The sequence below is a fragment of the Mandrillus leucophaeus genome, unplaced genomic scaffold (genome assembly GCF_000951045.1).
Source record: "Mandrillus leucophaeus isolate KB7577 unplaced genomic scaffold, Mleu.le_1.0 Scaffold986, whole genome shotgun sequence".
Lineage (NCBI taxonomy): Eukaryota > Metazoa > Chordata > Mammalia > Primates > Cercopithecidae > Mandrillus > Mandrillus leucophaeus.
The window spans coordinates 36,093-59,553 of record NW_012110763.1 but is presented as its reverse complement, the minus strand read 5'-3'; the positions used below and the strand labels follow the sequence as shown (position 1 = coordinate 59,553).

Genomic DNA, 23,461 nt, shown 5'->3' with positions numbered 1-23,461 from the left:
TATAAAAAGGATTATCAGCTAGTTTCAATTTGAGAGTATTTCTCAGCTCCCTGGCCAGGACAGCCAAGTAGATGGTGGTGCTCTTAAATGGAAAAGACAAGGTAATCACTTTGTGGGTGAGATGATTAGTTCAGTTTTAGATGTGTTTTATTTGAGGTGCTTTGGAATCATTTGAAGTTGGCAATATGAGCCTAGAGCTCAGTAGAAAGGTCTGGGGTAGAGATTCAACATTTGGATTATTATCAATTTATAGATGGTATACATCTACCAAGCTGTAGGTATATATGGTGTTGCCTATACAAAAGCTATAGAGGTACAGTTGGAAAAGTCAAGGCACAGAATAGCAACCTGAAGAGATTAAGACCTAGGTAAGAAGGCAGGTCAAAGGGTCAAACAGATGAGATTAGAAAGTGGTAAAATGGGGAGGAAGCTTAAATTTCCTAAACCTTTCTACACATGTGGTCTAGGATATATGGACAACTCATTTTCTTCTTTGTGTTAACTTTGGTCTCCTTCTCAGTTGTTTCTATGATCTCACAGATCCCTAAGCCTCAGCCTGTTGATTGGGTACTGGGGAAAATGGGTGGGAATATCTTTCACTGAAGTTCTCTGATTTAATGAGATTGAGGTCAAATGGAGGTTAAGTTTTCCTTTAGACATGAAGTAGTTGGAATGGAGAAAGTAGGAAAATAGCTTTATTGAAAAAAGGTTTTTACCATCTTTTTCAACTTCTCCATTACTCCCACATCTTGGTTTCTGAAGACACTAAATTTCTACACTTAGATAGTCGACTTGTTCTCCCAAATTTTGAGAAACAAAGGCTTCAGACTTTAGTAGTCCCATATCCCCATGCCTGGTAACAACTTCTACAAAGCTTTTTGTTTCCAGGGTAATATCTGTTGAATTAAACAGACCTGAGCCAGAAAATCACATGTCTTCTACCTTATTCTCTCATGTGGCGTGGACATAAAAGTATCCTGTAATGCAAAACACTTTTATAAAAGGGAAGATTATTCAGCTGTGGAGGGACCCATGTAAGTGCACGACAGTTAGTGCCGAGTGTTCTCAGTTATCTACAATCAGAGCTTAGTGGTGGCATTATTTATACTTAATTCATATCAAAACCTTAGTTATTCAAATAGTGTTCATAACAGAAGACAATATCCTCTGATTTACTAAGGGAGAAATGGGATACTTACTGCATCTTTATCTTCCTGTATATTTTGCTTGGAATGCCCAGTGGATGACTATACTTGCGACAGACAACTCCAAGATGGTTAATATGAACAGATATTCTGAAAGGAGTTTACCAGTTTTCTGTATCCAAAAAGAAAATGTACATTCCTTACAGATCTTTCTATGTGAGTGCTTTAGAATTGATAAAGGTATCTTAAAATTGAAGAAGAAAAACAGAAGAGAAAAATGACCCACCATATCCTGCACCCTCAACAAGAGAATTTTAAATATTTTTTAATCGTAATTACAACTGATAATTATTGAGGATGGTGATAAACTGATACATTTCTCCCAAGTGGATGATGAGAATCATTGATTGTGTTTTCTTGTTTATTGTTGTGGATAATGACAGGAAATTTTCACTGAGGCCAATAAATCTCTGGGGAAGATGGAATTGTGACACCCTTGAGGTTTAGTGTTGTAGAACTTATTTAATAGAGAAACATATACAAATCTGCCCTGTTGAAAGGAAAGGACGCTAAAGAGAAACAATGAAAGAAAAGAATGTTTGGACTTGTAACCTGGACTCAACACAAGGGCTTATGTGGCCTGGGGGTAGGAATTTCCTCCTGGCATTGTGCCTCTGTCTATAAGCCCCAATAGATCCATATCCTGACAGGATAGCTGGGTTGGAAACAATAATACAGAATCTGTAATATTGGAAGCCCAAGCCTCTTCAGTACTCAATGCACTTTTATGACAAGGTCACCACGGGCTACTCAGATCAGTGTTAAATAATGACATCATTTAGTAGTGACTGAACCATGGCAGTGGAAATTAAGGGCACGCTGGTGGACTGATGAGATACTCCATGACTCTGTTAACTAAGGGTTTGGAGTCAATATTGAACCTTTGGATCCCAATGGTTTTGAGTAACTTGAGAGGGTCAACAGGGAGGGGACCTCAGAAGGAAGATTCTGGATTTCCTACTAATATGAATATTGATAGTTTAAGAGATAAATTAGAAAAATGAAAGAGTTAAGATCATTATTAAAGATCAATCCAATAAAATGAGACATTCTTGTTATACAAATATAATCTTAAGCAACATCTTTATGTTTCTATTTATTTAAGATACCACTTTAAGGTATCCATCAGGGTCTGTGTCATAAAATATTAACATTCTCTGTAGCAGCAAAATGATTCTTTGATGTGCCACTGAATTGATTTTTGTAAAAGCTCAATTCTGTGGGGTAAGATAATTTAGAATTTAAAACCATTCTGCATTAGAAAAAATGATCTGTAAGTGACTAGCCATGTGACTCTGAGCAAGTAGTTTAAAATTTCTAAACTCATTTCTTTATTGAATCAGAGACATAAATGGTCCCCTAAGGAGGCTTACAGTTGTACTCACGGTAAAATCACTTTCAAAGCTACATAGAAATAAGAAAAATCCAGCAAAATGCAAACTGGTGTATTCTTTGCAACTAGATAATTAACCAAGAGTTTTGGATGTTGAAGTAAGGAGAGTTTACTTAATGAGTTAGGAATTTAAATATAGGCAATATCTAATGGGTTCAATTCAGAAAAGTTGATTTCTAAGTATTGGTAAAAGTCCCCTCTGTTTTGCCCATCATCAAGCCCTGGACAGATGGGATACAGCAGAAGGACAGAAATCCTAGAGAAGACTTTGGCCCTTACGCTTCAATTTCTATACAACTTGCTTAGCACTGACTTCCACCTTCTTGCCCTCCTAGCCCCTTCTCTATACACCAACAAACGTGTACAGATAAATGCACATATGTCCACAGTTCCACATGAATGGGAACATAGATATACACAGATACTGAAATGCAAATGTGAACACACTTAGACTCCCACAGACCTGCTGAACAACTGACAGACTCCAAGCAGGCAGTGCAAAAATGTCCACATAGTCGTGAACGATATAGAACTGAGTACTCATGCATTCAAAATTACATATGTGTACAGAGTTCAGCTTTATTCTTTTTATAAACTACAGCCCTGACATTGAACATAAACCCCTGGGTATCACAGGTACATGAATATGCCCGTTCCTTCTTGGAAGACCAAGTCTTGCTATAACAAACTTGATCTTTTAAGGCCTGGGAGAACTGACCTCAGAGATGCAGGAACCTGGAATGAACTGGGCTGCCCATCATAAAAATATCATGACTATCAGGTGGGTCCAGAATTGAATATAATACTTAGTCACTCAAAAGGCATCTATTAATATTTATAATACCTTTCATTTGTTTACTTGAGGTTTTGGGTGGTCTTGGGTTTAGAAATATAACTCGTAGTTTGAGTCACGTTTTTAATAGATGCATATACCATGAGGTAAACTAATGGTGAGGGTTACCTCCATGACTTGCATTGTACTTAAGTGCTCTGATCACTTAGTAAATATTTAACAATAATTCTAAAATTGTGACGAGATTCTCACAGACACCTGGTACTTACTTGTGGCCAAAGAGGATTTTTTGAACTTTTACTATATTTTATAAACTCAATTGATAGTAAAAGCAGACCAATCACTGAAATACAGGCACTTATGATGTTTACTACTAAAGCGTAAGACACCTGCAATAGAGAAAAATAATCATTTGGTCATTGGAAATTATCCATATGCATCATTGACAAGTATATTAAAGTAAAAGATTTTTTTAAAAGTAAAAGGTTTATATAAATGCTGATCTTTTCAGCAGTGTAGGATCATTACAAAGACGGTCAGAAATGCAGATGTGTCAGGATCCCAATAGGAATAAACCATTCTGGAGATTATACAATTTTTGATATAATAAACAAGTTTATTTCTTCACTGACAATTTATTGAATACCTATTCTATACTCTGTAATCTATGCTCTGCATTCATTAGTAGATAAAAAGAAAAGAAATGGTCTCTGCACTCAAGGAATTTTCAGACTATTGAGGAAGACAAACAAGTGCATGTTAAATGTGAATAGAATGTAAAAAAATTGTTAATAATGTAGGCAAATTCATAGTGCCATACAGTTTCAGAATATCAGAGAACTAACATTTCAGGAGTTTGTTATGGTTCATTTTGGAGTGGAAGAAGAAGAGCTGTAGAAAATTTTGTTGGAAAGATTGGTGCTATCTAGCTAGATATTTAGGATTTTATCTTAAAGATGGTAGAGAATGGCATGCATATGTATAACGTTGCTGCATAATTGCACTTTGTCCATGTATAGGATCTGAGAGGTGACATGATATTAAGAAGACCCTTATTGATTATATTTATTTCTTTGTCTACATTTGAATATCTATATCTATATCTATATCTATATCTCTCCTGTACAAACTAGATAATACCATTCTGGATATAGAAATCAGCAAAGATTTCATGACAAAGACACCAAAAGCAATTGCAACAAAAACAAAAACTGAAAAATGGGATCTAATTAAACCAAGCAACTTCTGTGCACAGCAAAAGAAACAATCAACAGAATGAACAGACAACCTACAGAATGAGAGAAAATTTTTGCAAACTATGCATCTGACAAAGGTCTAATATCCAGCATCTGTAAGAAACTTAAACAAATTTACAAAGATAAAACCAAACATCCCCATTAAAAAGCAGACAAAGGACAGGAACAGACATTTTTCAAAAGAAGACATACATGTGGCCAACCAGCATATGATAAAAAACTCAATATCACTGATCATTAGAGAAATGCAAATCAAACACGAGATACCATCTCACACCAGTTAGAATGGCTATTACTAAGGAGTCAAAAAATGACAGATGCTGATAAGGTTTTAGAGAAAAAGTAACACTTATACACGGTGGGTGGGAGTGTACATCAGTTCAATTAGTGTGGAAGACAGTGTGGTGATTCCTCAAAGACATAAAAACAAACTACAATTTGACCCAGCAGTCCCATTATTGGAAATATATCCAAGGGAATATAAATCATTCTGTCATAAAGACACATGCATGTAGATGTTCACTGCAGCATGATTCACAATAACAAAGACATGGAATCCACCTAAATGCCCATCAATGGTAGACTGGATAAATAAAATGTGGCACATATACACCATGGAACACTATGCAGCCATAGAAAAAGAGAAGATCATTTTCTTTGCAGGAACATGGAAGGAGCTGGAGGCCATCATCCTTAGCAAACTAATGCAGGAACAGAAAACCAAATACTGCCTGTTCTCACTTGTAAATGGGAGCTAAATGATGAGAACACATGAACACATAGAGGGAAACAACACACTGGAGCCTATTGGAGGGTGAGGGTGAGAGAAGGGAGAGGATGAGAAAAAATAACTAATGGGTACTAGGCTTAATACCTGGGTGACGAAATAATCTGTAAAACAAACCCCCATGACACAGGTTTACCTATATAACAAACCTGCACATGTACCCCGGAACTTAAAATAAAAGTTAAATTTAAAAAGATATGTATATTTCCTTCTATCTAATATGAATTAGGTAATAATTACTAAAGCTTAAACCACTGAATTCTGAAACCAACTTCACTGGATAAAGGATGTGTTTATCGAAGTTGCTGTTGTATGTTGTATAGTGATCTCAACTAATTTATTCTTTTGGAACAAATCTCCCTTAAAGAAAGACAAATGAAAATAAAATGTTTATTATTTCATTTTATAACCTGAACATACGACTGTATTGCTTAGTACATTTTGGTATGTTGACATAATCCAGTCTTTAAAATGAAGTATATTTGGTAAATATTTCATTTTCTCAACTATACAGGCAATAGTTATGTCAAAATAATCTGGTTTTATTTAGAAAAGAGCCACCTTGTTGAGGAAATGCATCAGTAAGGCCCTGTGGAGCAGGTGTTCTTCTCTGGAGCGTGAAGTTTTTCTGGGAAAAACTTATCTGAATAAAACAAGCAGAAACACTTGTTTTGATTCCTGCTCTCTGTTGGGATGGTATTGGACATATTTAAAGTATACAATTTGATAAATCATTAATACAGAAAGATATACAGTAAGTGCACTGTAAGAAGAGAGTGAAAGTATGGAGGAACTGGAATACTTAGCCTGTGGGTGGAAATGTAATATGCTACAACCACTTTGGAAAACAGGTTAGCAGTTTCTTGAAAAGTGAAACATGCATATACCCTACGATTCACGTATTTACTAAAGAGAAATGAAGGCATATGTCTGTACGAAGACTTACATGTAAATGTTCATAGTAGCTTTATTTGTAAAAGCTCAAAACTGGAAACAATGCAAGTTCCATCAATAGGTGAATGGATAAATGAATTGTGATATATCCATAAAATTGAATATAATTTAGAAATAAAAAAGGGATTGATAACTTATATACATGGATGAATCTCAGGATAATTATGCTGAATGAAATAAGTCAAACAAGAAAGCATATATACTGTATTATTCCATGTGTATAAAACTCTAGAGAAAGCAAATTAATCTGTAGTGATAAAAAGCAGATCAGTAGATGCCTGGGGGAGGGAGGGTTTTGAGGAGGGATAAGCAAGAGGGATGGCAAAGGGGCATGGGAAAACTGTTGGGGGTGACATATGCACTGTCTTATTGTATTAATGGCTTACCAAATTGTGTACTTTAAATACATACAGTTTATTGTTTATTGTATGTCAGTTATGCCTCAATAAAGCTATTAAAAATTAAGAAAGAAGAGCATGAAGGGGCACTATGTGAGAGCCAGATGCAGTAAAAGAGTGTGAGGCATGGGATAAGCTACCCTCTATGACCCTGCCATCTACTATGAAGTTTTGTTTTGTTTGCTTTTTAATAATTTTTGAAAATAGAGACCATATAATCTTTTTTTTTTTTTTTTTTTTTTTTTTGAGACAGTGTGTCACTCTGTCGCCCAGGCTGGAGTGCAGTAGTGGGATCTCAGCTCACTGCAACCTCCACCTCCCAGGTTCAAGCAATTCTCATGCCTCAGCCTCCCAAGTAGCTGGGATTACAGTCACATGCCATCACGCCCGGCTAATTTTTGTATTTTTAGTAGAGACCGGGTTTCACTATGTTGGCCAGGCTGGTCTTGATCTCCTGACCTCAAGTGATCTGCCCATCTTGGTCTCCTAAAGTGCTGGGATTACAGGCATGAGCCACTGCACCCAGCAAGATGGTACAAAGAATATTTTGAGAAACACTTACACTTTTATTGCAGCCACAGGAAATCATAAATTATTAATCTTTATTTTAAAAAACCCAGGCTTTGTTTCTAAAATAACTGAAACATTTCAGATAAAAGTTTTCTTGCCTAGTTCAATTTCAGGTTTTGGCTATTGTGAATAAACTCCTATAAACATGTGGGCAAGTTTTTGTTTTTTGTTTTTGACATATATTTTTATTTCTCAGAGGTAAGTGCCTAGCAATGAATTGCTGGATCATATGGCAAGTGTATATTTAAATTTTGAATGAATGACCACATATTTTTACAAGGTCATGGTGTCATTTTTCCAATGACAATATAAAGGGCTTATTTTCTCCACATACCTGTTAACATTTGGTGTTAAGTATGCTATTTCTTCTCTTTTGGGCTTCTATTTTCAGGAAATATCTTTCTTCACTCCTTCACTTTCAGTCTATATGTGTCCTTAAAGGTGAAGCGAGTGTCTTGTAGGCAGCAAATAGTTGCATTTTGTTTTCCACTCCATTTAGTTACTTTATTTTTTTATTGGAGAATGTAGTCAATTTACATTCCAGGTAATTATTAATATATAAGAACTCTTATTGCTGTTTTGTGGTTTATTTTCTTTTTAAACCATCCTTTATTTCTTTCCTCCTCTCTTAACGTTTTTTGTGATTTGATGATTTTCTGTGGTGGTATGATTTGATTCCTTAGTTTTTATATTTTGTGCAACTATTATAAGTTTTTGTATTGTGGTTACCACGAGGCACAAATAAAATATTTTGTAGTTGTACCAGGCTTTGAAAGCTGATAACAACTTAACTTTCAATACAAAATGTCTGCATTTTACTTTTTCCCCTATTTATTATTTCGATGTCAAAATGTGTATCTTTTGTAGTTTGTATCCCTTAGTTTATTGTAGTTATAGGTGTTTTTCTTCTAACACTTATATTAGAGATAAAATTGCTTTATGTACTACCATTATAGTACTAGAATATTCTGAATATGACTATGTATTATTTATATCACCAAGTTTTATACTTTTATATGTTTTATGTTGTTACTTTGTGTCATTGTTTTTTTGGTTTCAGTTTAAATAGCCCCCTTTCATGATTCCTGTAAGGCAGGTGTAGTGATGATGAGACCCCTTAGCTTTTTTTTTTGTCTGGGAAAGTTTTAATTTTTCCCTTATTTCCTTAGAATAGCTTTGCAAGGGCCGGGTGCAGTGGCTCACGCCTGTAATCCCAGCACTTTGGGAGGCTGAGGCGGGTGGATCGCCTGAGATCAGGAGTTTGAGACCAGACTGGCCAACACGGTGAAACCTGTGTCTACTGAAAATACAAAAATTGACCAGGCGTGATGGCAGGTGCCTGTAATCCCAGCTACTCAGGAGGCTGAGGCAGGAAAATCGCTTGAACCCGGGAGGTGGAGGTTGCAGTGAGCCGAGATCACACCATTGCACTCCAGCCTGGGTGACAAGAGCAAGACTTTGTGTCAAGAAAAAATAATAATAAAAAGAATAGCTTTGCAAGGTAAAATATTCTTGGTTGATCTTTTGTTGTTGTTGTTGTTTACAGCACTTTGAGTACATTATTCTACTCTCTCCTGGCCCGCATGATATCTGCTGAGAAGTCGGCTGATAGCTGTATTGGAACCCTCTCGAATATGATATGTTTCTTATCTCTTGCTACTTTGAGAATTCTTTGTCTTTGATTTTTGATAGTTTGAACATGATATGTCTTGGTTAACCCTTCTTTGGGTTTAATTTGATTGAAGACTTCTGAGCTTCCTGTATCTGTATGTTGCCATCTTTTTCCAGATTTGAAACATTTTCAGCCATTATTTTCTTAAATATGCTTGCTCTTCCTTTCTGTCTTTTCCTTCTATAAATTCAATTATGAAAATGTTATTTGAAATGGTCACGGTCAGAGACTATATTCCACAGGTATGTGTAGTCAGAGGATTTCCTCCCTGCCGGGGTCTGGATAGAACCTCCGACTGGGCTCTGAAGATTGACGGGGCCTCTGCTCAACTGCTAGCGTCAGGCAGAGCCAGATGCTCTGCTTCATAGATATGCTCATATATTGGCTTGCCTCCCAGCCTGATGCAACCTTATGCAGGTCTCTGAGGCTAGGTTACTGCTTAGCTAATCATGTTGAGCTGGGCCAGAAGGTACACTCTGTAGCAATGTCCAAATGCAGACTTGCTTCTCAGCCTGGGAGAGCCTTATGCAGAGCTCTGATGCTAGGTATCAAAGCTAGATAAAGGCTTAAGCCTGGCAAATCTCTCAACTGTGCTTCCTGCAGAGAGATGCTTTTGGTTAATCTCTCTGGTTGGGTGCCTCTGCTGACTAGAATACAGAGCCGCAGCCATGATTCACGTGCTGGTTGCTGTGGGCCCCACCTTTCTATTTCTAGCTGACACCACACAGTCTATCCCTGGTGATACTTCCAATGTTCCCCATTTGGCAAGACAGAAGTGGGCCTCTGGCAGAATACCCAAGAATGCTGGGGAAGCTGGAGGTCCACCATGGGCTCCCTTTTCATTCCCTTGTAGAAATCCTGGGCCTAAGGAAATTCTTCCTGTGTGGTGGGTGCTATGCCATTGTCGTGGAGAGGTGACATAGTCAAAGTGAAAGCATTTCTCTTACCTTTCTAATGTAGCTTCTATTTTCATCACAGTGTGATCTGAGAGCATAAATTGTACAATGTTTATTTTAAAAAAATTGATTAGCAATTAGCATGTATTTTATGACTCAGAGCATGGTCTATCTTAGGGGCTGTTATAAGTGTCCTTGAGAAAAATGTGTTCTTTTATTGTATGAGTATTGCATTGATGTCAATTATATCCAAGTGACTGATGGTGTTGTTGAGTTCAACTCTGTAATACTGATTTTCTGCTTGCAGAATGTCTTTATTGCTTATAGGAGTTAAAATCTTCAACTCTAATAGTGGATCCATATATGTTTCCTTGTAGTTCTATCAGCTGTTGCCTCATGTATTTTATTACTTTTTTGTTGGTCACATACATTGACCCCTTTATCATTATGTAATGCTTCTCTTTATTCCTGATAATTTTCCTTGCCCTGACGTCTGCTCTGTCTGAAGTTAATATAGTTACTCCTACTTTCTTTCAATTAGTGTTAACATGTGATATCTTTTTCCATCCTTTTACTTTCAATCTATATGTGTCTTTATATTTAGAGCAGGTTTCCTCTAGACAACATATTGTTGAATATTGTTTTTTGTTCCACTCTTCAAAAATCTCTGTCTTTTGATAGGTGCATTTAGATCACTGGTGTTTATAGTGATTATTGATAGAGATGGATTAATATCTGTCATATATTTATTACTGGTCTTTATTCATTTCCCTTGTTCTTGCTTGTTTTTTCAGATTATGCTGTTTTTCTACCTTTTTTGGCTTAAATGAACATTTTATGTGATTCTGTTTTCTCTTCTTTATTAGCAAATCAAATATTTAAATAAACTTCTTCAAGTGGTTACCACAGTGTTTTGAATATACATTTACAACTAATCCAACTCTATTTGTCAAATAACCATATACTACTTCACAGATAGTACAAGTATCTTATGTTAACAAAGTAGTTCTAATTCCTTCTTCTCATCTTTTGTATCATTGCTTTCTTTCATTATACCTATTCATAGGGTGTGATCATTGAATACATTGCTGCTATCATCATTTTGAACAAACTGTTAGATTAAATATAAGAACAATGAAAGTTTTAATTTTTTACCTTCACTTTTTCTTTCTCTATCTTTTTTTCTTTATTAAGTTCTAAGTTTGACAAATCATTTCTTTTGGTTCCTGAAAAATTTTAACTTTAACATTTCTTGCAAAGCAGGTTTACTCTCAACAAATTTCTTCAATTTTGCTTGTCTGAGCAAATCTTTATTTCTCCTTCACTTCTGAAGAATAATTTCACAGACTGCAGAATTCTAGGTTGGCATTTCTCCAAATACTTTAAAAATTTAACTCCACTCTTTTTACTTGCGTGGTGTATGAGGAGAAGTCCTATGTAATTCTTATCCTTGATCCTCTATAGGTAATTATTTTTTGGCTTCTGATACGGTTTGGATCTGTGTCACTGCCCAAATCTCATGTTGAATTTATAATCTCTCATGTTGGAGGTAGGGCCTGGTGGGAGGTGATTAGATCAAAAGGGTGGATTTCCCCCTCTGTTCTCATGATAGTGAATGAGTTATCATGAGATCCGGTTGTTTAAAAATGTGTGGCACCTCCTCCCACCTTGGTCGTGCTCCTGTCATGTAAGATGTACCTGTTTCCCTTTCACCTTCTGCCATGATTTTAAGTTTCCTGAGGCCTCCCTAGAAGCCAAGCAGATGCTGTCCTGCTTCCTATACAGCCTGAGGAACTGAGTCAATTAAATCTCTTTTCTTTATAAATACCCAGTCTCAGGTATTTCTATATAGCAGTGCGAGAACAAACTAATACAACTTCTTTCAAGATTTTTAAAAAAATATTTGATTTTCTGTGGTTTAAGTATAATTTTCCTAAGTGTATATTTTTGGCATTTATTCTGCTTAGTGTCCTTTAAGTTTCTGGATCTGTGGTTTGGTCTGATATTAATTATCAGTCATTATTGCTACAAATATTTCTTCTGCTCCCTCTTGTTCTTCTTTTGGCAGTTCCAATATGCACAAGTTACTTCTTTTGTCTTTACCTCACAGTTCTTGGATTTTTTGTCCTGTTTTTTTTTCAGTTTTTTTTTCCTTTACTTTTTAGTTGTGGATGCTTCTATATTTACTGATCCTTAAACTCACTAATTCTTTCCTCAGACATGTCCAGACTACTAATGAGCCCATCAAAGGCATTATTCATTTCTGTTATAACGTTTTTTATTTCTAGCATTTCCTTTTTATTACATCTTAGAATTTCTGTTTCTCTGATTACATTACTTATCTGTTTTTGCATGTTGCCCACTTTATTCCATTAGATTTCTCAGCGTATTAATCATAGTTTTTTGAAGTCACAGTGTGATAATTTCAACACCTCTGTTACATCTGGTGTTTTTAACTATAGTCATCATGTTGCACCATAAGGTCTCTTGAACTTATTACTCCTATCTAACTAAAATTTTGTAAGCTTTGACCCTTCCATTACAGGATAATATACTCTCTCAGCTTTTGTTTGTCTGAGAAAGTCTTCATTCTTAATTTTTGAAGAACAGCTTTCCTGGGTCATTTGTTGACAGTATTTTTCTTTCACCACTTTGATTATATCATCCTATTCTGTCCAGGCCTGTTACATTTGTGCTGAGAAATCTCCTACCAGCCTTGTTGAAACTTCCTTTTTTTTTTTTTTGAGACTGAGTCTCGCTCTTTCCCCCTGGCTGGAGGGCAGTGGCGCGATCTCGGCTCACTGCAAGCTCCGCCTCCCGGGTTCCCGCCATTCTCCTGCCTCAGCCTCCCGAGTAGCTGGGACTACAGGCGCTCGCAACCGTGCCCGGCTAATTTTTTGTATTTTTAGTAGAGATGGGGTTTCACCGTGTTAGCCAGGATGATCTCGATCACCTGACCTTGTGATCCGCCCGCCTCGGCCTCCCAAAGTGCTAGGATTACAGGCGTGAGCCACTGCGCCTGGCGGAAACTTTCTTATATATTAGTTACTTATTTTTTCTTATTGTTTTCAGGAGCCTCTCTTTGTCTTTGATTTTTGACAGTTTGATTATATCTTGGTGTAATCTTGCTTGGATTTGATCTAATTGGAGACCTTTGGTCCTTCCTGTACCCAGATATTTATATCTTTTCCCAGATTTAGAAAGCTTTCTTTTGTTATTTTAATAATCTTCCTATAGTCATTTGTCTTTGTCTTCTTCTTCTTGAACTCCTATATTTTGAATATTTCCTCTTTTGATCTTGTCCCACAAATCCTATAGACTTTTTTGTCCTTTTCATTTTTTTCTCCTATGACTGTATATATTCAAATGCCTTGTCTTCTGTGTCTTCAGTGTCTTCTGCTTGATGAATTCTGTTGTTGCTACTCTCTATTGCATTTTAACTTCTTAATTTATTTTTCAGCTTCAGAATTTCTGTTTAATTTTCAAAAATAATTTTATTCCCTCTTAAATTTCTCATTTTGGTCAGTTATTGTTTTCCTGATTTTATAAAATAATCTGCATTTTCTTGAAGTTCCTTGAGCCTTTCAATGACAATTACTTTGAATTATTGATGATGAAGTTCATATATTTCCATTTCTTTGGGGTCAGCTACGGGGAGCATATTGTCTTGTTTTGGTGGTATGTCTTCTTGTTTTCTCATCTTTTTTTGCCTTATGTTGATATCTGTCCATTTGAAGCAGGAGCCTTATTCCAGTTTTTTCATACTGGTTTTGTCTAGAAAAGACTTTCACCAGATTCAGAGATTCTGGGCAGAACATCTGGTATGGTTGGCTTGTTGCAGGAGTCCTCAGGCAAGCTGGCCTGATACCAGGTTAGCAGGTAGGTGGGCGTGAATCCTGGTTCTGTGGAGTTGTGCCTGTAGCCCTGATCTACCATGGTGGACTTGTTGATTGGCATATGGGTATGGGCCAGGAGCCTGTATCCATGGGGGCCAGCCTGAAGCCTGAGTCTACAAGAGCTGAGCTGATACTAGTGTGAACCTTGAGCCTGAGTCTTTAGGGGTCACTCAGATGTTGTGATGGTCCTGGCACCTGGGACCACTGACATGGGTCTGCATTCTGAGTCCATGGGGCTGGTCTGGTGCTGGGGCAAGTCTAAACCAAGTCTGTAGGGGTCAGTCTGGGTCCTGAGTCCATGGGCATTGGAGTGGGTCTGCAAGGGTGGTCATGGTGCCTCAGTCTATGTGGCTCATTTTGGCAATGGGGTCCACTGGGGTGGGCCTGGACCTTGGGTCTGCTGGAGCAGGCCTAGACCCTGGGTCCTCTGGAGACTTGGGCTATAGGAACTGGCCTGCAGCTTAGGGTTGGCCTGGTGCTAGGGCAGGTGTAGAGTCTGGGTCCGTAGGACTAGTCTGTAGTCTAGGATGGTTTGAGTTGAACTTGTGCCTGGCATCACTGGAGATGGCCTTATTTCTTGTTGTGTATATTTTCAGTCATGTTTTAAAGTGATTTCTATGGGAATTCCAATTAGCGTGTTAATTTTTAAAAATCTATAATTTCTATCTCTTTATTGATATTCTGTATTTGGTGACATATCACTTTCATGCTTTCTTTTAATTCTTTAAACAATTTTTTTTTTTGGTTCTCTGACCATACTTAAAAGATCTAATTTAAAGTCTTTGAGTAGTAAGTACCAAATTTTGGCCCACACAGTAATATTTTTCTGTTGGTTGCTTTTTTGGCTATTTTTGCTTTTTTTGTTTTTGTTTTTCTTATTTCTTCTTGTTAAATTTCCTGGATTAATTCTGTAAATATTTTATTCCCTCAATGTGGCCCATGGTTATCTGCTTCCTGGGAGCCATTCCTGGCCCAGTGTAATTTAATGTCAGTCCATAATCCTTTGCCAAGGAGAGTATGTATGAGAATATATGCTTAAAATTTCAGTTAGTTTATAAGACAGCTTCAGCTTTCACTTCTTCCTTGCTTAGGGCCTCATAGTCAGCCAGAGGTAAATGAGTGGTGGGCCTTTCTTCTTTCTTAGTTGTTTCCTGGGCATGCACATAGCTTTCCATATTTGTGAGGGACTTTAGATCTCCAAGAATATGTCAGAGCTTTTCAAAGCTCCTTATGATTATCTAGTTATTCAGGATTGTCTTTTAAATTTCTGACCAAGCCCTTATTTACCTGCATTCATAGCCTTACTAAGCTGTGCTATTGTTAGCAGATTGATGGTGTTTACGCCATCTAGTGGTAGGACTTTGTTTTCACTGAGCTGAAATCTATACAAAAAATAGCCAAAACATCAGAGGTGCAATTTCAGACAAAATATTGACTGTGCTCAGATGATGGCACTTTTAATAGAGCATCACAAGATGTCGGTCCTCTCAGCTGGGTGCTCTACTGCTGGCTTTTCATACATACTCTGCCAAAGAGCTTGAAGGGAGAGGGGATAGAAATTAGCCTCAAATTAAAACATTATAGATCTCTCTATTTTTCTGAGGTTTACTAGTATCTCTTAGATAATTTTCTGTTTTAGCTGTGGCTTTGATTAATTTCCAAAGCTCTGAAATCATTACTTTTGGTTGTTTTGCCAGTGCTTTCCCTGCTTTTGTTAAAGAACGATTTCATGGAGTTCTCAGTCTGCCATTCCAGAAGTCAATCTTCTAGCATTTATATACATAATTATTCTAATTTCTTATTCTTTCACCTCACTTCCTATCAATACAGAATGCAATATTCACTAAAGGAAATCAACATGATCCAGACTCTTTAAAACACCACATACACAGTAGCCCCCATACAATTAAAAGTTCCTAGACATGTGAAGAAAGAAGCAAGAGAAAAAGAAGGTAATAACAGAAACTGGGTCATTTCAAGATAGCTATATTTATGTCTTCATTGAATTTTAATTTGCACTAAATGATTTATCATGTAGAAATTTAGCTTCTTGATTAACTTCATACATCTGAGTTATTTTTATAACTGATGAAATATAACAATGCCTTCAGTAACTGGCATGTATTCTGTTTTTGTTTGAAAATGCAATGGAAACTTACATTTCTTATATTTTAAAAATCTATTCTTCAATTATATGTAGGTTTCTAGTGACACACAGACAATGCTGCCTACCCACTGACTTTCCTTCTTTTGGCAAATAAAACTCTAGAGCTGCTATAAGCATTCTGACTTACCAAGAATGGTGAACGTCTCTTTTCTAACAATACTGTAAAGGCTCCCGAGAAGATAAACTGGAAACAAAGATTGCATTTATTAATACCCAGTCATTATGCTTATGTATAAACTTAAAAAGTAAGAGAATTCCGGAATGTTTTAACATAAAGAATATGGGACCATTGAGAAAATCATTCAGGATATAATTCAAGGGTTTTTTTTTTTTTTATTTGTGGAGATGGAGAAAGCCATGAAATCTCTGGCTACTAATTTAGTATATGTATTGGAAATAGAATCTAAGGGCATTCTGAAGTGACTTTATGGAAAAAGGAGTATCAATGTTTCCTTAGTTTTTGTCAATTACAATTTATTAAAGCCAATATGTGAATTACAGGAAAATGCACACAATTAATGAATTTACTACTGGGAAATGTTGTATCTTGGTGACTTCATATGAAAATACTTTTAATATAATGCTTATATATTTTATTAATAGAAAATATCATTCATAAAATATTGGTGCTTCAGTTTACATACTTAAATAGAAGAATTATACAATGTCTTCCACGAGAAGCTTGTTTTGAGATCTTCCATCATTTCGTGACACTTGTTAGAAAGATGGCAATTATGGTGTATCAGAAATTTATTTTACTCACAGATGCAACATTTATGAACTTATAAAACTTTCCACAGCATTAAGAAATGAACAGGTCAGTTAGTAGTATGGGAGAGGGATGTTCTTTTCCCAGAAAAATCTGGAAACTCATATGTCAATGCTAAATAGAATTTTGAAGTAAGGAGGATCTGAGGTTGAGTTCTTTGCTCTTTGCTTTCTCTGTGACTCAGGAAAATTACTTAACCTATAACTTAGTTTTGCTTTTTTCATTGGTAAAATGAGGATAATCTGTTACACTGAGTTATTGTGGTAGTGTCGTAATAGTTACATATAATGTTTCGATTTTTTTTCCAAGATGGCAGATTAGGGGGCTTTTAGCATACTTTAGCAACTTGGAAATAAAAGAATAGTGAATAAAGATCAACTCTGTGGGCTTTAATTCAAAAAGGAAAACAGAAACTCACGGGTGTTGTTAAGGACACCCAGATCCTGGAGAGGAGAACGTGGGCGAACAGTCCCCGTGATGATGTCTGGCTGATAGAAGTGAGTGAAGTCCCACTGTGTGAGAGAAGCAGAGAGCCTCCCTCTGTGACTCATCTTTCCACGGGAAATCCAAGGAACCCAGGTTGAGGGGGAGCATTTTATTTCTCCCAAGCCCTGGAGCTAACTTAGGGAGAAGCTTGGAGACACTGAGAGGGAAAAGCGCTAGGAAAAGCTGCAGACATTTTCCCAAACCCAGGACCAATAGCAGGACATCATTTTTAATCTGGGTGCATACAAAGTCATTCATTCTATGGTGAGCCCGCAGCATGGCCACGTAAGGATTATGGTCTTGGGCCAGAGATTGGAGTTCTTGCCCTGGTGTGGGCTAAGAGCCTCCACAGCTAGAATTGTGGAAAGTGTCTCAGCAGTGAGCACTGGAATTGTGCTCTCCTGTGTTGCAGGCCTGAGGTGGGAGCAGAGCTGCTACAGTTGTGGATCACATTCTTTTGTATGGTTGAATAGTACTCCATTGTGTATATGTACCACATTTTCTTTATTCATCTGTTTATGTACACTTACATTGCTTCCAAATCTTAGCTATTGTAAACAGTGCTGCAATAAATGTAGGAGTGCAGAAATTTCTTCGATACACTGATTTCCCTTCCTTTGGGTATATATGTAGCAGTAGGACTGCTGGATCATATAGTAGCTGAATTTTTAGTTATCTGAGGAACCTCCAAAGTATTCTGCATAGTGGGTGTATTAATTTACATTCCCAGGAACAGTGTACAAAGGTTCCCTTTCCTCCACATCATCACCAGCATTTGTTAGTGCCTGTCTTTTGGATATAAGCCATTTTAACTGGGGTGAGATGATATCTCATTGTAGTTTTGATTTGCATTTCTCTGAAGATCAGTGATGTTGAGCACCTTTTCATATGCCTGTTTGTCATGTGTATGTCTTCTTTCAAGAAATGTCTACTGAAATCTTTTGCCCATTTTTTAATCGGATGACTAGATTTTTTCCTTATAGAGTTTTTTGAGCTCCTTATATATTCTGGCTATGAATGCCTTGTCAGATGGGTAGTTTGCAAACATTTTCTCCCATTCTGTGGATTGTCTCTTCACTTTGTTGATTGTGTCCTTGCTGTGCAGAAGCTTTCAAACTTGATGTGATCCCATTTGTCCATGTTTGCTCTGATTGCCTGTGCTTCTAGGGTATTGCTCAAGAAATTTTTGCCTGAACCAATGTCCTGGAGATTTTCCTCATGTTTTCTTGTAGTAGTTTCATAGTTTGAGGTCTTAGATTTGTCTTTAATCCATTTTGATTTGATTTTTGTGTATGGTGAGAGATATTCATTCTTCTGCATATGGATATTCAGTTTTCCCATCACCATTTGCTGAAGAGACTGTCTTTTCCCCAGTATATGTTCTTGGTACCTTTGTTGAATATGTGTTCACTCTAGGTGTATGGATTTGTTTCCAGGTTCCCTAGTTAATTTCTAGGTATTTAATTTTATGTGTGGCTGTTGTAAATGAGATTAATCTTTTTATTTCTTTTTCAGATTGTTCACAGTTGGCGTATAGAAATGCTACTGATTTTTGTATGTTGATGTTGCATCCTGCAACTTTACTGAGTTTATCAGTTTTAATAGTTTTCTAGTGGAGTCTTTAGGTTTTTCCAAATATAAGACAATATCATGTGCAAACAAGAATAAATTGACTTTTTCCTTTTCAATTTGGATGCCCTTCATAGCTTTTTCTCATCTGATTGCTCTAGTTAGGACTTCCAGTACTATGTTAAATAACAGTGGTGGCAGTAGGCATCCTTGTTGTGTTCCAGATCTTAGAGGAAAGGCTTTCCATTTTTCCCCATTCAGTATGATACTAGCTGTGGGTCTGTCATAAGTGACTTTTATTATATTGATGTATGTTCCTTATATCCTCAGTTTTTTGAGGGTTTTTAACATGAAGAGATGTTGAGTTTTATCATATGACTTTTCAGCATCGTTTGAAGTGATCTTATGGTTTTTATTTTTCATTTTGTTGATATAAGGTACTACATTGATTTACTTGGGTATGTTGATTCATCCCTGCATCCCAGGGGTAAATCCCACTTGGTCACGATGAATGATCTTTCTGATGCATAGTTGAATTTGCTTTGCTATTATTTTGTTGAGGATTTTTGCATCAATATTCATCAGATTGACCTGTAGTTTTCTTTTTTTCTCTTTTTTGATGGGTCCTTGTCTGGTTTTGGTATTAGGGTTTTACTAGCCTTGTAGAATGACTTTGGAAGTATTCCCTTCTCCTCTATTTTTTTTGAAACAGTTTGAGTAGAATTGATACTAGTTCTTTAAATGTTTGGTAGAATTCATCAGTTAAGCTACCCAGGTTTTTCTTTACTGAGAGACTTTTTACTATAGCTTTGACCTCATTACTTGTTATTGGTCTGTTCAGGTTTTGGCTTTCTTTATGGTTCAATCTTGGTAGGTTGTATGTATCTTGGAATTTGTTCATTTTGTCTAGATTTTCCAATTTATTGGCATATAGTTGCTCATAGTAGCCACTAATGATCTTTTGAATTTCTGCAACATCAGTTGTAATGTGTCTTTTTTAATTCCAGATTTTATTTATTCGAATCTTCTCTCTTTTTTTCCTGGTTAGTCTGGCTAAACATTTGTTAAATTTGTTTAACTTTGCAAAATATCAACTACCTGTTTCACTGATTTATTTTTCCCCCCGAGACAGAGTCTCACTCTGTCGCCCAGGCTGGAGTGCAGTACTGCGATCTTGGCTCACTGCAAGCTTTGCCTCCTGGGTTCACACCATTCTCCTGCCTCAGCCTCCCGAGTAGCTGGGACTACAGGCGCCCACCTCACCATGCCCGGCTAATCTTTTGTATTTTTAGTACAGACAGGGTTTCACTGTATTAGCCAGGATGGTCTCGATCTCCTGACCTCGTGATCTGCCCGCCTCAGCCTCCAAAAGTGCTGGGATTACAGGCGTGAGCCACTGTCCCCGGCCTGCCCTTACAGTTTCTATCATGAGATGATGCAGCATGAAGGTCCTCACAAGATGCCAGCATCTTGATATTAGAGTTCTCAGCCCCAAGAACTGTGAGAAATACATTTGTTTTCTTTTATAAATTACTTAGCCTGTGATGTTCTATCACAGCAACACAAAATGGACTAAGACAGAACCCATATTTTTGGCACCTCTGAATTGAATTAAGGCCCTATTTTTCTTATCTGAATCACTGTAGTAGCCTCTTCTAACTTCCCTAACATTCTCAAATCTAATCTCTTATTACTCATAGAGCAATGGTATTAAAACAAACCTAATCATAGCACTATCCTGAGTCAGAGTATTGTCTAGGGCTGTCCAATAGAAATACAATGCAAGCAACACATGTAATTGTAAGTTTTCAAGTGCCATATTAAGAAAACTAAAAAGAAATATATATAACTTATTTTAATAATATTTTCTGTAACTTCACATATCCAAAATTATTTCAACATAGAATCAATATAAAATAATTATATATTTTACATTTTAAGATATATATTAAGTTTTGAAATCTTATATGTATTTTATCTTTACAGCACTTCTCAGTGCAGTTTAGTTGCATTTTCCAGGTTCAGTAGGTACATGTGACTATTGTATTGGACAGTGCAGCTCTAGTCCTTAGTTATCTCCTCTTTTCTATGTTTATTCATTTCCTTGGTGATCTCATCTAGTCTCATTACTAGATGCCAAGGACTCTTCATTCTACTTTTTAAAGATTTCTTTCTTAAGCTTCTTTTTTGTCATTACATTAAAAAAAAATTTATATAGGTTTTTGGGAACAGGTCATATTTGGTTACATGAGTAAATTCTTTAGTGGTGATTTGTAAGATTTTGGTGTACCCATCTCTTTAGCAGTATACACTGAACCCAATTTGTAGTCTTTTATCCCTCACCCCCTCCCACCCTTTCCCCCGAGTCCCCAAAGTCCACTGTATTGTTCTTATGCCTTTGCAGCCTCATAGTTTAGCTCCCACTTATGAGTGAGATCATACAATGTATGGTTTTCCATTCCTGAGTTACTTCACTTAAATTAATAGTCTCCAGTTCCATCCAGGTTGTTGTGAATGCCATTCATTTGTTGCTTTTTATGGCTGAGTAGTAGTCCATTGTATATGTATACCACAGCTTCTTTATCTATTCATAGATTGATGGACATTTGGGCTGGTTCCATATTTTTGCAATTGCAACTTGTGCTGCTATAAATATGTGGGTGCAAGTATCTTCTTTGTGTGACTTTTTTTCCTCTGAATAGATACCCAGCAGTGAGATTGCTGGGTCAAATGGTAGTTCTACTTTTAATTCTTTAAGAACTCTCCACACTGTTTCCATAATAGTTGTATTAGTTTACATTCCCCCACCAGTAGAGAAGTGTTCCCTTTTCACTGCATCCATGGCAACATCTATTTTCAAAAAAAATTTTTGATTATGGCCATTCTTGCAGGAGTAAGGTGGTATCACATTGTGGTTTTGATTTGCATTTCCCTGATCATTAGTGATGTTGAGCATTTTTTCATATGTTTATTGGCCATTTGTATATCTTCTTTTGAGAATTATCTATTCATGTCCTTAGCCCACTTTTTGATGGGACTGTTTGATTTTTTCTTGCTAATTTGTTTGAGTTCCTTGTAAATTCTGGATATTAGTCCTGTGTCAGATGTGTAGATTGTGAAGATTTTCTCCCACTCTGTGGGTTGTTTGTTTACTCTGCTGACTGTTCTTTTTGCTGTACAGAAGCTCTTTAGTTTAATTAAGTCCCACCTATTTATTTTTGTTTTTTGTTGCATTTGCTTTTGGGTTCTCAGTCATGAAGTCTTTGCCCAAGTCAATGTCTAGAAGGGTTCTTCCGATGTTAATTTTTTTTTTTTTTTTTTTTAGATTTAAGTCCTTGATCCATGTTGATTTGATTTTTGAATAAGGTAAGAGATGAGGGTCCAGTTTCATTCTCCTATATGTGACTTGCCAATTATCTCAGCACCATTTGTTAAATAGGGTGTCCTTTCCCCACTTTATGTTTTTGTTTGCTTTGTCAAAGATACGCCAACTGTAAGTATTTGGCTTTATTTCTGGGTTCTCTATTCTGTTCCATTGGTCTATGTGCCTATTTTTATACCAGTGCCATGCTGTTTGGGTGACTATGGCTTTATAGTATAGTTTGAAGTTGGGTAATATGATGCCTCCGGATTTGTTGTTTTTGCTTAATGTTGCTTTAGCTATGTGGGCTTTTTTTTTTTTTTTTTTTTTTTTTTTGTTCCATATGAACTGTAGGATTGGTTTTTTCCAGTTCTGTGAGGAATGATGGTAATATTTTGATGGGAATTGTGCTGAATTTGTAGATTGCTTTGGCAGTATGGTCATTTTCACAATACTGATTCTACCCATCCATTAGCATGGGATGTGTTTCTATCTGTTTCTGTCATCTATAATTTCTTTTAGCAGTGTTTTGTAGTTTTCCTTGCAGAGGTCTTTCAACTCCTTGATTAGGTATACTCTTAAATATTTTATTTTATTTTTGCAGCTATTGTAAAAGGGGTTGAGTTCTTGATTTGTTTCTCAGCTTGGTCGCTGTTGGTGTATAGCAGAGCTACTGATTTGTGTACATTAATTTTATATCCTGAAACTTTGCTGAATTCATTTACCAGTTCTAAGAGTTTTTTGGATGAGTCATTAGGGGTTTCTAGATATACAACTGTATCATTAGGAAAAAGCAAGAGTTTGACTTCCTCTTTATTGATTTGGATGTCTTTTATTTCTTTCTCTTGTCTGACTGCTCTGGCTAGGACTTCCAGCACTATGTTGAATAAAAGTGGTGAGAGTGAGCATCCTTGCCTTGTTCCAGTTCTCAGAGGGAAAGCTTTCAACTTTTCCCCATTCAGTATTATGTTGGCTGTAGATTTGTTATAGATGACTTTTATTACATTGAGGTATGTCCCTTGTATGCTGATTTTGCTGAGGGTTTTAATCATAAAATGATGCTGGATTTTGTCAAATGCTTTTTCTGCATCTATTGAGATGATCATGGGACTTTTTTTTTGAAACAGAGTCTCGCTCTGTTGCCCAGGCTGGAGTGCAGTGGCCAGATCTCAGCTCACTGCAAGCTCCACTTCCTGGGTTTATGCCATTCTCCTGCCTCAGCCTCCCGAGTAGCTGGGACTAGAGGTGCCCACCACCTCGCCCGGCTAGTTTTTTGTATTTTTTAGTAG

At 36.6% G+C, this 23,461-nt stretch overlaps 1 protein-coding gene across 1 annotated transcript in view; it reads right to left on the bottom strand.

Moving 5' to 3' along the window:
- Positions 1-1,277: 1,277 nt before the first annotated feature.
- LOC105532795 (membrane-spanning 4-domains subfamily A member 5-like) overlaps positions 1,278-23,461 on the bottom strand; it is a 33,575-nt gene continuing 11,391 nt past the window's right edge. Inside the window, exons 3-5 of the mRNA XM_011971081.1 lie at positions 16,115-16,171; positions 3,650-3,780; positions 1,278-1,317 (exon numbers count right to left, since the gene is read on the bottom strand). Of these exons, the coding sequence (XP_011826471.1) occupies positions 1,278-1,317; positions 3,650-3,780; positions 16,115-16,171 (228 nt within the window). The remainder of the gene's footprint in view (positions 1,318-3,649; positions 3,781-16,114; positions 16,172-23,461) is intronic.